At 48.2% G+C, this 14,504-nt stretch overlaps 5 protein-coding genes across 5 annotated transcripts; 1 reads left to right on the top strand and 4 right to left on the bottom strand.

Moving 5' to 3' along the window:
* Window positions 1-93: 93 nt before the first annotated feature.
* On the bottom strand, window positions 94-3,447 carry UREG_02269 (uncharacterized protein; the record flags this gene model as incomplete). The annotated part of the gene is made up of 5 exons (XM_002542707.1): window positions 94-1,191; window positions 1,267-1,609; window positions 1,661-1,943; window positions 2,005-2,373; window positions 2,430-3,447. The coding sequence occupies 5 exons, from the start codon at window positions 3,445-3,447 to the stop codon at window positions 94-96; spliced, it is 3,111 nt and encodes a 1,036-aa protein (XP_002542753.1).
* Window positions 3,448-4,225: 778 nt separating this feature from the next.
* Window positions 4,226-5,221, top strand: UREG_02268 (uncharacterized protein; the record flags this gene model as incomplete). Its single annotated transcript, XM_002542706.1, has 3 exons — window positions 4,226-4,339; window positions 4,465-5,057; window positions 5,119-5,221. The coding sequence occupies 3 exons, from the start codon at window positions 4,226-4,228 to the stop codon at window positions 5,219-5,221; spliced, it is 810 nt and encodes a 269-aa protein (XP_002542752.1).
* Window positions 5,222-6,112: 891 nt separating this feature from the next.
* UREG_02267 (uncharacterized protein) lies at window positions 6,113-6,794 on the bottom strand (the record flags this gene model as incomplete). Its single annotated transcript, XM_002542705.1, has 2 exons — window positions 6,113-6,427; window positions 6,513-6,794. 2 exons carry the CDS (start codon window positions 6,792-6,794, stop codon window positions 6,113-6,115), a joined length of 597 nt encoding a protein of 198 aa, XP_002542751.1.
* A 1,257-nt stretch (window positions 6,795-8,051) lies between these two features.
* Window positions 8,052-11,926, bottom strand: UREG_02266 (structural maintenance of chromosome 2; the record flags this gene model as incomplete). The annotated part of the gene is made up of 6 exons (XM_002542704.1): window positions 8,052-8,316; window positions 8,375-9,048; window positions 9,099-9,473; window positions 9,529-11,686; window positions 11,801-11,841; window positions 11,900-11,926. 6 exons carry the CDS (start codon window positions 11,924-11,926, stop codon window positions 8,052-8,054), a joined length of 3,540 nt encoding a protein of 1,179 aa, XP_002542750.1.
* A 578-nt stretch (window positions 11,927-12,504) lies between these two features.
* UREG_02265 (rab GDP dissociation inhibitor alpha) lies at window positions 12,505-14,293 on the bottom strand (the record flags this gene model as incomplete). Its single annotated transcript, XM_002542703.1, has 8 exons — window positions 12,505-12,596; window positions 12,653-12,910; window positions 12,963-13,514; window positions 13,568-13,913; window positions 13,967-13,994; window positions 14,052-14,111; window positions 14,164-14,188; window positions 14,248-14,293. 8 exons carry the CDS (start codon window positions 14,291-14,293, stop codon window positions 12,505-12,507), a joined length of 1,407 nt encoding a protein of 468 aa, XP_002542749.1.
* Window positions 14,294-14,504: the final 211 nt, after the last annotated feature.

The raw sequence follows: 14,504 nt of genomic DNA, 5'->3' as shown, positions 1-14,504 counted from the left end.
TTCATTTGGAAAATGGCCAACTCAATTAGGAACTCAACATCTATTAACATATGAAAGTATGAGGGGACTATAATTACTAGAGAAGCTAGCACATCACTGACACATAATCACGACATTAACACCCAGCCCGGTCCTCTCCGTTGCCACAGACACAGCACATGAATAACAGCAGTCATCACCCTTCCTGATCACCGCGTGTCTTCCAGTCTCCGCACACCAAGCCCTCGCCAAAACCTCTTCATCCTCGCCCATAGCGTCAATCACAATGAGCTGATTCGCCGGCGGATACTTGTTCTTGAGATCCGCTGCCATAATAAGATTTTTCTTGTACTTCTCTGCCTGGCGCTGGTGGATGACATGGGAGCCAACGCAGGGTGGTGCGGCGACAAAAACAGGGTTCGAATACAGCGTACAAGTAACTTTTCGTCCGTCGACCTCGAAATCGATCGAGGCGCGGTACTCTTCCGGTGGCAGATCCGTTCTCGTGGTTGACGCGGCGCTAGAGTTCGGTAAGAGAGTTAACTGAATGTTTGAGAACTTTACGCGACGCGGAGCGTTGTACTGTCGAGCAGGCGTAGGAGACGGCGCCTGTATCCATTCGTCCGGGTCGGTAAAGGATTTCAGGAACGTGTCGACAGTCTCGGTTCTCCCGTCAGGCTCTTCGAAACCCAGGCTTTGGAAGACACTCCGGTTATTCGCGCCGGTACTGACGGGGACGGGAACCGAAACACTACGTGTCTTAAGGCGAATCCAGCCACTGAGTTCCCCTGTGGGTGCAGGAAGTGGCCCGATCCAACCGCAGACACTTTTGACATCTTTCATACCGCCTAAAACCCTACCCAAGACAGTCCTCCTTGGCCAGTAGCTCTTGTCCTTCACAATAATGCCATTCTCCCAGTATGGCGCGGAGCCAAGTGATTTGATTGTAGGTGAGGAATGAACAAGGCACGACATGACTCGGTGTCTATAAATCTTTCCGGGCAACACGAGGCCGTAGAGCCAGTCGTAGATGTCCCAGCTGGGAACGGGTTTGGCAGCAATAATCTCATCATACGCCCCTTCAATAAAGCTGCGGAATTCGTCCATGTACGGCCATTCCATTGCCTCAGCAAATCGGATGAGAGCTTCGGCTTGACGCTGGTTTTGGCTTGCGTACAACGACCACGCCTTGGCTTCATCTTCTTTCACTCCCTAACAATAAATTATCAGCCTCATAACCACATTCTCCCTTTGCCGATTTCTCACACTCGACTAAGAGCAACTTACAGCTTTCGGCCCTTGAATCACAACGTTTTCCATCCACAAGGCGGCCAAAACAATGGTTGCTGAAATGGCATCAGTAACGATCCCGGTGTAGCTGGTCGTAGCAGGCTCTTTTCGAAGACGGATAAGAAGCTCTGCACCCATCAACATTTGGAAGAGGAAGTTCTTTAATCCGATACCAGTAGTGGCCGGGTTGAAAATATGGTTGCAAAAAAATCGTTCTTTAGAAGCGTCGAAGAATCTAGTGGAAGCGTCGTGAAGGCTGCGTGTCAACGACATGCAAAGGAATGAGATCCGACCTTGACGTGTTCCACCCGCCATGAAACCAGATCGCAGAAGAGCTACTCTACTTTTTGTTAGAGAAAGGTCTCCTTTATGGCGAGGTAAGCACACTTACTGTGGTAACGCAAGTAAATCTTTGAGCCCCTCATCATCTTCAAGTGCGGGTTGGCTCCTCAGTTTTCGAAGCCGTTCTACAACCTTGGCCAGTGGAACCTCGGGGAAAACATTGTCGGCTTCGAGGCTAATTTTAAGCACGGGTTGCTGCAAGAGTTGATGGGCTCTATATTCCTCGGAGTATCCACTGATGGTAATGGTTGCAGGATACTTCCCCTCATAGTACGCGGACGTTTCACAGTCCATATCCAGGAATGTGTTGCCTGGATAGCTAACACTGCCAACTGCCATCATGCCTGAAGGCGGTCAGCAATCAATAGAGCTACTGATTTAATCCAAACTTACTGTAACTTGGATGAAGAAACGTTGGAGTCCCATACTCCCTCGCGGTAAGATCGGCCTGGACCAATCCAATGTAAAGCAGTCGGATGGCATCGATATTTCCCGGTAACGTGTACGGGCTAATAGACAGGGCACCCTTATTCTTCTGCCTAAGCGCGACATTCAGGTCGTCCATTTGCCTCTGAAGCTGTGCGGGATCTCTCAAATTCCGGCTATAGGCGGGAGGGGATTCCGACGGGGTATTCTCTGCCCAGTCTATCAAATCGTTGAATCCTTGGGTAAGATTTGAAGTGTTTGGAGGGCGATTGACAGCGTTGGCCCTCGCTGGTTGACCGGTAGTATTGCCCGCGGCGCTTGACGACTCATTTTGGGCTAATAGATTTGACGTTCAGAAACAGTTCAAAACATAACTAATCATTTAAGCTTACCATTGGGCCTAGGGGTTGTGGCACGACCAGGAGACGAAAAGGTCCATGCCGAGTTGGTATTATCAGGTGCTTGTAGAGTTGAAGTCTGGGACGAGGTCGTGTTATTTGCGGTCGTTGCTGGGTTAGTAGTGGTCTGCGGCGGCAAGGGGGACTGGGTAGCAGTCCTCGGAGAGGCGGTTTGAGGCGGCGGAGTTGAAATTGGTGCCTTATTTGATTGCGACGGTTGTTGGGCGGGCCGAAGTGGAATAGTGCTAGTTGACCCCTCTGCGGGAGTTGATACGTTGATCAAGGGAGGAGAAGAGAAGGAAGGAGGTGAACTGATATTGGAAGAAGTAAACGCCGGGGAAGAGGTGGTTGTGGATGATGCAGAGAACTGGGTCCGGCGAGCCCGTACATCTGCCAAAGCACTTTGCGCGACATTCTTGCCATAATCTTGAGCAAAGCCAACCGCATTTGTCAGAGCCTCTTCGGCGCCCTGCATGTCGCCCATTCTAGACAGGATCCGTCCTTTCTCCAGCCAGCCCTGCCATGATCGAGGGTCTAGCTGGATTACGGTATCGGCATCTTTCAATGCAAGGTCCAATCTTGGTGGGTTGGACATTGAAAGGGCCGTGGTTTTGCTTAAAAGCAAGCCGATGTCGTTAGGTGCCGCACGCAAGGCTGCATCGTACATGACCACAGCTCCATTATAATCGCCCCTCTGTGTGAGCTCATCACCTTGGGAGCGGAACGGCTCTCCTAACCGGACGGTATTTGGTTGGAGGGGCGCCTGAACTTGTTGGAGTGGCGGTTGCGGTTGGGCTTGGGGCTGGGGTTGGTGTGAGTAGGCCTGATGAGACGGCGTATATGAGTGCCGATTTTGTGCATACTGCTGCGGTGTTTGCGGCGTAGGCGTGTAGGGATGCGAGCCTTGACCATAAGGAGATTGCTGAGGATTGTAAGTCGACGGCGGAGCAGCTGTCATGGAATGGCGCGAGGGCCGGTCGTCCTTTTTCTTCAAGCCGAACAGCTTCCTCATGATTGCAACGAGCCGCGAACAATCAACAAAGAGCGAAGGAGAGGGCTAACGTAGATGCACTGGAAGTTCCTCGAACCCAAGGTGACAGAGGACAAAAGGAATCACGTCAAGTTTCAGATATGAAGAAGACATGGAGTCAGATTCTTCACTGTGCCAACCCAAGCTTCATGGAGCCTGATGCCCTTTGACAGAGCCTCCAGTCAGCCCGCAGATCGAATCCCCGCACGCCCTCCAAGGGCCTGTGAAAATAGCGCGTTCAAATACGAGCTGCATTTCGGGACTGGAGCAAGCCACGCTCTCTGCCGCCCGTACCAAGGCCTGCAAAGCCTGGCGCTCCATCATCCTGCCGTAGTTATCAGGTCATTTCGGAAACTGAATCGATCTCTCATCTCTTGAACCATCGTATCCCAACGGTCTGAAGCTCGTGGAAGCTATGACTCTGTACCAAGCAACTCATCGTCACTAGTGAGCTAGCTGCACCCACAATTGTGTCGTTACGGAGTACGGAGTTGATGCTGCGCCACTCGCCTTTGCTGATGCAGTTCGGGATACCAAGTTAGATGACGAACAGAGATGGTTTTTGAATGACATTGTGTGGACGAGAAGACCTTGGTTCCATCCACGACCTTGGAGCTTTTCATGCGAACCTGCCAGGACGTGGGTTTATCTCCAGCGGCCGTGTCGTCAAGATCCAATGCCAGTTTAATATCCAAATGACTCAGCAGAGCGCAGTCTTGATATCAAGCAGCCGGTCGATGCAAGATCTTGAACGGAGCTCATGGCGTTCCCTCTGCCACGAGGCATTACGCCTCCGGAGATCACATTTCTATGTGAAATGGAAATGGTGACAATTGTTCCACGGCAGCGTCTGGAAGGTCTCGAGCTACTTGGTGTAAGTAATCAACACCCTCTTCTCTCCGTTATCTGAGCTCGATGCCCAAAATGCGGGGGATAATATCAAAAGCCCGGGAAAATGATAGAACTCAATTAGGATGTGCTAATGGGCCAGTACTCTAGGGACCTATTGAGCCACTGATTCCACCCCGTCGTAGCTCTTTGCCGCTCTGGCTTGCCCTCCTCTTGAAGCGGCAGCGCCGTGCAAACATCCTCGCCCCTCCATGGCTGAATAACGAATGGCTCTCTGAGCTTCTCAGGATAGAAACTGACCATGATACATTTTTACCGCCCCCGCCGCTTGATTGCCCTGCTTATACTGGAAACGTTGCGCGTCGAGACGGGCGCCGGGGCGGACCATCGGGAGCTACACGTACACTAGACGGCCAAAAGTACATTCCTTCTCCTCCCTTTTTACTTCAAAACACCGTAGACGATCAAGCCATAGCACCGACCAATCCCTGGCTACCCTACCATTGGCTAGAATTGGCGACAATGCTACTAGACACGGCGAGTGACGATCTCGTGGAGCCCGATCAGCTGCGCCGCATCATTCGAGATGTCAGGGAGCTACGCATGGCGAAAATGAGAAAGTTCACTGAGCTTGTCGATGTCACCGCAATCGGTGGTGGAGAGGGTTTACCTTTGACCGGCGTGGGAGCGATGGAAATTGGGGAAGCTAGAGGTTTTATGTCGGGAGCTGCTGAGACACTGAGGTACGCGGGTTCTCTCTCTCTGTCAACCTTTTATTCGCGCCACTGACTACTTTTTGGCTAGACAAATTGGTGCATCGAAAGAGGAAGCGCTGAGAGAGCAGGGAGAGTTGGGCGGCGAGATGCAAAATGACTACGATGAAGATGATGAAATGGAAGATCTATGAAACACATCCGGTTCTGCATCCCGTTTTCAAAGTAGAACACGGGCCCACTGGGCTGGAAGCGCGTATACAGGGAGAGCGGCCATCCCCAACAGTTCCCGAGGTTAATGGCCACGCATCTACTCATGGGTACGCCGCAGCTAAAATATTACCTTTCGAATCAGGATCGCATCACAGTCCTACAGAGCCAAGTTGAACACTAGGCCTACGGTTTAAGAGCGACGGCGGACTTCTAGTCGCTTTGGGGTCTTGAACAGTTGAACATAGGAAACACAATCTCCCTACGGAGTACGCAGTTCATATTCCCACCCAATGTACAGAGCCATGGGATGTACCCATGTTTCAATAATTGTCAAGCTCTGCTGTGGCCACTGGTATGTTCAGGGTATAATCTTCGTTTTGTACATACAATTGCATCTACAGGCATTGTGTGACGTATTCTTGCCCTTCTTTAAAGGGTATCAGCAGTTTGCTTCAAGCAAGTTGCCTCACAAAAATCCAATAAACATGACAGTTTCTTGACAGTCTGCCTTGTGCCCAAGTTGCTTATGAATGATCAATATTGTCACGTCTTCATGCTAGCGTAGAACGGGGTTGGAAGGGGACTAAAGAGGAGTGTGAAAATTCCTACCGAAAGTGATTAGTTGTGAAGGGTGGCAAAAGAATAGTTCCTAACAGCTGTATGGGGGTATTCGTACCGAATCTCTATTTCTACCGCTTGAAAACACACAAGAAAGCATCAAGAAGGTCCCAAGACTTTAAGTAAGCATGAAGCTTTGCCACAGAGGGCCGACCTTTTATCAAGCCAAACCCCGACAAAACTTATGCAGGAACGCTCGGTGTTAGGGACAATGCGAAACGCTAGAATATGATCGATTTTCGGAATTTCCGCAATTATTGACTGGTCGCATGGTCTTTCTCCAACATCTTCCTTCTTGCGGCAAGGATCATATCGTCTCTGCGTTTCTGCAAAAGCCGCTGCCTCTCGCTTTTGTTCTGCGACCAAGCATTCTCCGATCGTAGGATTGTGCCAGACCCGGAGTCCACAGCGCTAGTATCCCCAGAGATATCTTCATGCAATCGCGAGCTGAGGTTGTATCGGGTGATAAGGTCCTCCGTCGGTCGCTTGGAAGGAGGCGGCGACGATGAAGTCGCGGTGCTCGCAGGACTCTGAGCCGCGGGTATATTCGGCTGGAAAGAAGGAGGCGGCTAGAGAGCAAAAAGTATTAGCCAAAACAATATCTGAGGAACAAACAAAGCATGTATTGATATAATATCGATTCCATAAACGTACATTTTCTAGCCCCCTCCCCGACAATACCCTTTCTGTCGTAGCAGCCACACTCCCCCCGTTCCGCTGTAAGTCCCACATGACGTCCCTTCGACTTAGCTGTGGGAACATCTGTACAACCTGCTCGACCTGCGCTGGATCGACGCGCGGGCGGCCATTTCTATCAGATCCGGAGGCATCTCCGGTACCATCGCCCCGCGAGAAAAACCATCGAATGACGAAGAAGGATACGACGGCAAGTGTGAGCAGGGAGGGGATGTTCAACGACGGCTCGACGTCGGCCATGTATGATGAATCGACAAGAGAAGAGATGAAGCCCAGAAGTAAATGAAGGTCTGTTTTAATCAGTTGAATGTTTGCGAGGTTTCGTGGATCGCGTGCAGTGATGTCGAACTGGCAGTTAGGCTGCAACACAGGGGAGGGATGGGAAATGAGAAAAGAAAGATCTAGATAGGGGTCAGGTCAAAAAGGGGTGAAAAGAACAATAGAAATCAAGCATGCGATCGAAATCCTCTTGGAGCTCACAGAGAGCAAAGTTGGAGGTCAGGATGACGGGGAACAGAATGCCGGCAATGGCAGAAATTAGCGGTGAAGTTTAACTAGTTAGTTAACTAGACTGCCACCAGCAAGCTTCCATCTAGCCACAGGCCACCTACGGAGTATACAGGTGGGCTAATACGGACGGATTCTTCATGGAGTTTGAACTGGAGCTTCGGATCATACAGAGTACAGTGTCTTCAATTGCATGCATTTCCCATACAAATCCACACAAAAAATGGACAGCTCGCAATTGCTTATTACTTAGAATATGCTGCCACTCCCAGCTTGTCGTGGATGTATGGAGTAGGTGGAATTCCCATGCAAAGTGTTGATGTTCAAACTGCCATACAGCCAGAACTGCATGAAACTTCGTGTGTTGGTCATCTATCAGACTAGCCATAGAGTCCCCTGAAACAGGTGCGGATTTCAAGCTTTGGATGCTGATAAGGACGTTAAAGCGAGTCCAGACTCCCTCTATGATTTCCAGTTGATTTCAACATGAAATTATGGTCTTCTAACTTCAATTGGAAGATAAGTGGAGAAAAACACCACTGAAAGCTTCTTATCCTTGCGATTCCTTTTCAGAACCATAACAAAGATTTTATATTAAGCTATAACAGGTGGAAGCCCAAATATTTCAAAAAATCCTTATAAGCTTATAAGGACCTTATAAGAACCTTATTATGGCCATTATAAGGTCCGTTTAAAGAACTTGATCTCAAACCAAACAGGCCCTTAATGGTTGGTTCAATCACAGAACCATCACCAGCATTTAAGCTCACTTGCAGTTACAAGTGCGAAATCTCAATCTTCTGACTTTTTGTAAAATTGTTCACTTGACTCATAAATCTTGATTGTTCTGAGTTATTCCATAGGCTATAGCTAGATTCCCATCCCTGGGAAGTTGTTAAATGCTCACTCCCAAACACCTCTCATATACATCATATCACATCGCCCAGAACCAATGCCAAAACGCACCACAATCAATACCCACAAAACAACTCACTTCAAATCTGCGGGTGTTAATGCTTGAACCACACTTGTGCCTTCACTGAACCTCGTTCTGAAGATCCTATTTGCATTCTGGAACATCCCATCTTTTAAACTAACAACAATGAACTGGGACCCTTTGAATCGAGTTTTGATCAAACGCCCAATATTCTGAGTGTGGGACAGGTCAAGGGCTGCATCAACCTCATCCAGGATGTACATGGGTGCTGGCTTGAATTGGAGCAAAGCCATGATGAGGGAGATTGCAATAAGCGACCTTGGCATTTTGTCAGTTTGACTTGAAACGGTATGAATCGCACGCAAAGGGGACATACCGTTGACCTCCACTGAGCTCTGTCAAGCTTTGCTTCCACACTTTTCCTAAGCTGACTTTCACTTCCAACCCGTCAGTTATCTCCTTCCCTTCAGGCGGATCCAGTTTTGCGAAACTTCCGGGAAGAAGTTCTGCGAATATCTGACCAAAGTCGGCATTTACTTTAGTCCAGGTCTTCTGCAGCGCCTCTTTTTTATATTCATCGAGAGTGATAATCGTCTCCTCAATTTTCCTCTTATCTCGTATAACTGTACGCATCATGTTCTTCAGCGAAGCCTCCTTCTTTTCTACGCTGTCGATCATATTCATGACTTTGGGGTTAATCTTTTTCTTCATTCCCTGGAAGCGTTCAGTCAGATTGCGCAGAGATGCCTTGCACTCAGCAATGTTTTGTCCCTTGAAGTCGTAAGGGGTGTTGGGACGCCCGAAATTCTCTTTCTCCTCCTTGATCCAATCGTATTCATTCTCCATGCCGCCTACCGACTGAGCCGCATGGTGTTGGTCCTTTTGGAGCTTTTCAAGCTGGTGGCCTAGTTTCTGCAACTCTAGTCCGTCTTCCGTGATTCTAGCCGCCTTGGATCGCTTTGCTTCTTCGAGGTCATGGAGTTCGTCATCAAATCGTGTTAGTTTCGCTTGTTCATCCTCAAGCCGCGTTTGCGCATAGTCATGAGCTTCCTAAGGATAGTTAGTAAGAGGTTGTCGTCCAGCCCTCTCAGATAACAAACCTTGCATCGCTTCTGTTCCCGTTTTATTTCTTCTACTTCCTGCATTTGAGCTTTTAAAGCGGCGTCTGCCTCCGCTAGTTGCTCTTCCGCAGTTGTCAAGTCACTGCCTGCTTGTTCAGAGTCAATCTGTGCCCCTTGAAGCTCTTTTTGCAGCGTCTTAACCGAGATGGAGTTTTTGGTTAGTTTCTTCTTCAAATTATCCAAGGACGCCTGCAACTCTGCTAACTTGCTGTCCTTATTGTCGTTGAACTCGGACATGTCCTTTTCAATTCTCTTGATATCCTTGGTTGCCTCCGCGTGCCGTGACTTAGCATCAGCGATGTCCTTTCTGAGTTGCTCAATGTTTGCACGCATTTCTTCTACCGCATGGATAATCTAGGCGATGTTAGCAAGCCCTTACGTACAGTATGGGCAACAATGTTGGTCTTACCGAAGACGACGAGTTTCCATTGATCTGTTCTTCAGTAAGCTTTATTTCATGAAGTTTCAAGTCAAGCTCCTGCTTTGTAGCCCTAGCGGACTCCATTTTCCTCTTTTCTTTTGCCATTGTCTCCTGAAGAATACGGAGCGTTCGTTCTTTATGACTAAGTTCAGACATGACTTCGTTTAATTTCTGGAGGACAAGAAGCACGCCACTTGAATTTGGTGAACTGCCCCCTGAGAGTGTTCCTGAAGGGTCATATACATCTCCCTCTAGCGTCACACTCTTCATGCGTACCGAGGGGTCAAATGTCACTGTTTTTGCAGTGTCCGCATCCTGGCATATAAGCGTCGTGCCGAAAACATATTGCATAGCGGCGGCTACCTCTTCGTCATATCCAATTAAGGATAGGGCCAGATCGACTTTCCCGGGGACAAGATTTTTCGCTGCACCGATCTTTTCTGCTGATGCTCTGAATGCGGCAATTTTATTTAGCGGAATTATGGTGACTCGTTTTCGGAGTTTGCCGTTTTGCAAAAGCGCAGTGGCTGTGTCCGTTGTATCCACGACAACGTTGTATAGACGTCCACCAGCACAAACTTCAAGGGCTGTACCAGTCTCAGACTTGTCTTTATTCAATGTGAACAACTGGGCGACTAAGCCTTTCACCTTGGACCGGACGAAATTGGGATATGGGTCAGCGTACGTGAAATCAATGTTAGCAACTCTTCGCTTCAACGAATCAGCTTGACCGCGAAGCTCACGTATTTGTTTCTGCAGCATCGATTCCTCTTGGTACATTTGCTCTTCTTTACCCGGCTCGAATCCTTGCTTAGCGAGATCCGCCTCCAGCTTTTTAGCATGCCTTCTTAAATTGTCGAGATCCTTGAGCAATCCTGAATTCTGCTCCATCGCTTTCTTTGCCCGTGGCTCTTCCTCTTTTATACGCTTTTCCAAATGGGCAATCTTCAGCTTGGATTGCTCCTGTTCTGTAGCAGCTGAACTAACGCGGTTGCGTGCATCCTGCAATTGACCCTGGTAGCCGTTTTCCTGGCCTTCCTTGGATGCTACACCGGTCTGCAGTGTCTGAAGAAGTTCTTCCTTCTGCTCTACCTCCGCGGTTTGTGCGTCCAATTCCGCCTTTGCAGAATCATATTGAGCTTGCAATTTGCCATAAACCTTTTTCTTTTCCTGTACAAGCGCTTGCACTTCTTGAACGGCTTTTTCTGCATCTGCCCGTTTCTGCGATTCTTCGGCCATGCTGGATTTCTTCAGATCGAACTGCGTAGAGAGTCGGACCATCTCGTGAGAGTGCTTCTTCACCTCATCTTCTAGTGCTTGAAATTTACCGCCTTTACGTAGCTCCTTGTCCCGCGCTGCCTTGACCTTGCTTACATCTTCCTCGAGATTTGCAATTTCGCCTTTCATCCTGGAAGTGCTAGTTTCCAGCTCGTCAATCTTACGCTTCTTGTTTTCCAGTTCTTCTCCCGCCATTCGTAACCTTTCACCGTTTCTCAGATAATCGTGCGCAACAACCAGTCGAGTCAATCGTTCTAAATCGCTCTGTGTTTGTTGGAAATCAAGAAAAGCTCTCTTCTCTCCCCTAAGTTTCTCCAGCTTGGGTTCAACCTCCTCCTGCAGCAGGCCTTCAATTTCACGCACTTTCATCTCTTTCTTGGCCATTGTCTTCCCTGCTTTTTCCTTTCGATCCTCAAACATCCTGGTGCCAGCTGCCTCTTCGATCATGGACAAAATTTCCACGGGTTTCATATTCAACACCTTCGTTATTCGTCCTTGCATAATCAAAAAGTTTGGATTATTGATATTGAGCTGCACGCTTTGGAATAAATTCTGGACTGTCTGCTGCTGCGCCCTATGACCATTGATCAAATATTTGCTGGTCCCGCCTAACACGATCTGCCGAGTCACCGATATACTAGCATACTCCTCGAAACCAATCGGCGACTTGGTTTTATCACGATTGTCGAAAACGATTGTCACGCTCGCTTTCGTTACGCCTGCTTGGCCACGTTTGTAGATTAGGTCTTGAAGGTTTTGTGCACGGACGGTGCTCATGTTCGTGATCCCAAGGACGAAGCATATTGCGTCGAGGATGTTAGACTTCCCACTACCATTGAGACCTGTGATCGAGTTGAACGATTCATCCCTATGGAGGTAAAACAGAATCAGCGTAGCCCTTAATGCCACTTGTCGCCTCGATTTAGGAAGAAGCACTCCGAGTTGAACGTCGAGAATTCGTCACCGGAGCTTAAAAACGTACCATCCTGATATCACCGTGCGCACAGCGTAGGATTTAAAGCCCTAGTACGGCCATCAAGCGTTAACAATCTTTCCCGGTAGCAGAATGCGGCCTGCTCACATCGATAATAACCTCCACGATCCGCATGTTTGTCTTCTGCCGCGGCTACAGCGAATTCAAGCAAGCTATCAGACAATCTCAAAGCAATAAATTAAATGAACGGCAAAACAACTAATAAAAAAGAAAGGCAGGGAGGTATAATGCTCTCCTTCAAAGCCCAAATGCAGCTTTCAACCGTGGGCGGTCTCGTCGCGGTGTGTTGATGATGCGGGTCCAGTGTGCCCAGCCCGGCGTATTTACAAACTTCCGAACTTAGTTTAGTGTAGATGAAGACTTCCATCCGGATTATGTCAGCAGGCCAGGGTAGCTACCCAAAACTCATATTACGATCAGACAACGACTACAACAGGGGCAGAGATATAGACGATAACTTGTGTTTGAGGGCTGCGTCTGATTGTAGAATTTGAAAGGAGTTAGCCTTCCTTCGAAGAAAACAGCGAAAGTTTTGCAGTCTTCTCTAGCGTCTAAAGGAAGGAATATATATTAGTTTTGACTACATCCCAATTCCAGGGTATAGGCAGGATTAAATTGAGTATCCTATGCGTTCAAAGCCAAGAAAGATAGCTTTAGACAGGATGAAGTTTTGAATAAAAGAGCGAGGACATTTATTGTTCGCCGACCAAAGTTGTACCCTCCCGGAGGCCGTCGACCACCAAGTCATGGCCTTCAGCCCTTTTGTAGATATCCCGAATATCATCTGTTTAGAAGCGTTAGCCATACGACACCTCCTTTGAGTGTAGGGATAACACATACCTGTCGTAGTCTCAAAATGGCTAGTCGCATCGTAACTCTTGGATATATAAATATTATCCTCCACGCCACTATCAATTGGCTCATACAACGGAATCGGAGGACCCATGAACTTCTCTTCAATTTTGCCTAGACGCTGGAAACCAGGCTCTAATTCGAGATGATGGTTGGCTTCGTTCTCAGCAATGGTGGATACAATGGCGACGTAGTAGCCCTTTGGGCAGACGTTGTGAGCAGATGAAACCATCGCAATGTAAACATCTAGATTAATTAGCAATCTGCATCAAACAGATTAAAGGGGTCTTAATCTTACCGTGCTTACGGCCGATCTGAGATTGCGGGATAATGAGCTGAAGAGAATCACTTCCATCGGTCTTGTCGATTGGGTGGTTCAAGATACAGATGGCCTTGAGGAGGTATCCAGTAACTCGAACCTTTCCGGGGAAGTAGGATGGATCTGCGATAATCTTCTTGGTCTTAGTAGTAAATCTCATTCCTGGCCCGGGCTCTCCTTTTTCCTTCATAGTAGCTTTTATCCCCGAGACCTTGCCGTTTTCATAGAGGATCTCATCCACGTCGGTATTGAGCATGTAAGTACCACCATAGATAGCGGACAAGCGGGCAAATCCCTGAGGTAATTCACCGAGACCATACAGAGGGTAGATATAAGGGGATTTTCCATAACGAGCCATCGAGTTTACATATAGGCGGATCCTGTTGACCGTCTCACTTGCTCCGCCAGGTACGCCGATATACCCATCCGACTGGTACAACGCCATGGAATGACCGACGAAATCGCGGGTAGAATCTTCGAGTCCGAATTTATCGTACACCTCCTTCATAGTGCAGTTGGCCATGTTAAGTCCTACTAGCTAGTAAGCCCCCGTTAAGAGAACATATCAGAGAAACTTTGCAAACCTTGATGAGTACTTGGGTTTTTCTCATCAAATTCACCAACCCATTCTAAGAATTTCTTCGCACGGCGCTTCTCAAAAAGGCCCATTAATGATGACCGAAGAGCTTCCCCAGCATCTGATGGGACCTTCGCAACCATTGCTTTAGAACCACTTCCCTGCTGGACATAGCTTCCAGCAATTTGTCTGAACTCAAGGTATCTTGTGACGTCGGTAGAGACGAGGATATTCGTCAACTCTCCATTAGACATAAGTAGCTTCGGGACGAGGTCGACATTCCAATCATTGACCCTGCCATATTTCTTCCAGGGTTCCTCGCCGGGCTTCAGGTTGCCAAACTTTTTGAAGAGCTTGAATATCGTTAGAGATTGGATGAGAATAGGAGTAGGTGTAGTAAACGAACTGTCTCTATGTTGACTGAGGCTGCTTCACTGTGTATCCATCAGCAAGTGGGATCTTCATATTTGGGAGACAACAGGCAAACTAACGCTCCGTAATGATCGTTACGATCAATATGCAAGACCTTTTGGCCCTTGACGCTCAGAACACTAAAGAAAATGATTAATACAAGTCAAATCAAGCGATAAAATAGGTGAATACCCGGAAAGCACACATTCCGTTAAGCCTAGAAGTCGAGCACCAAGTCAACAGCAGTTCAACGAGTTGTAAGTGGGGTAAACGGACCTGTGCCTAACACAACAACGTCATACTCGGGTGCAATATCGTCCATGGCGTCGAGTGAAGACGATAACGTTATGAAACCAAGATCTAAGTAGATGGAAACAGGAAGCGAACAATTATAGGAAGCAATAGAGGTGTAATTGGAAAAAGGATGATGGACATCGAAGTTGGAGATCGTTGCTTGATCTCCCACTTCATTCGGTCCGATTATGGTTTGACGCTAATGGGCCAGAGGCGGTCTGCCCCCTGGTACCACGACA

Source organism: Uncinocarpus reesii, genomic scaffold, assembly GCF_000003515.1.
Source record: "Uncinocarpus reesii 1704 scaffold_1 genomic scaffold, whole genome shotgun sequence".
Classification (NCBI taxonomy): domain Eukaryota; kingdom Fungi; phylum Ascomycota; class Eurotiomycetes; order Onygenales; family Onygenaceae; genus Uncinocarpus; species Uncinocarpus reesii.
Note: the sequence above shows the minus strand (reverse complement) of the source record. Positions and strands in the feature narration are given on the sequence as shown.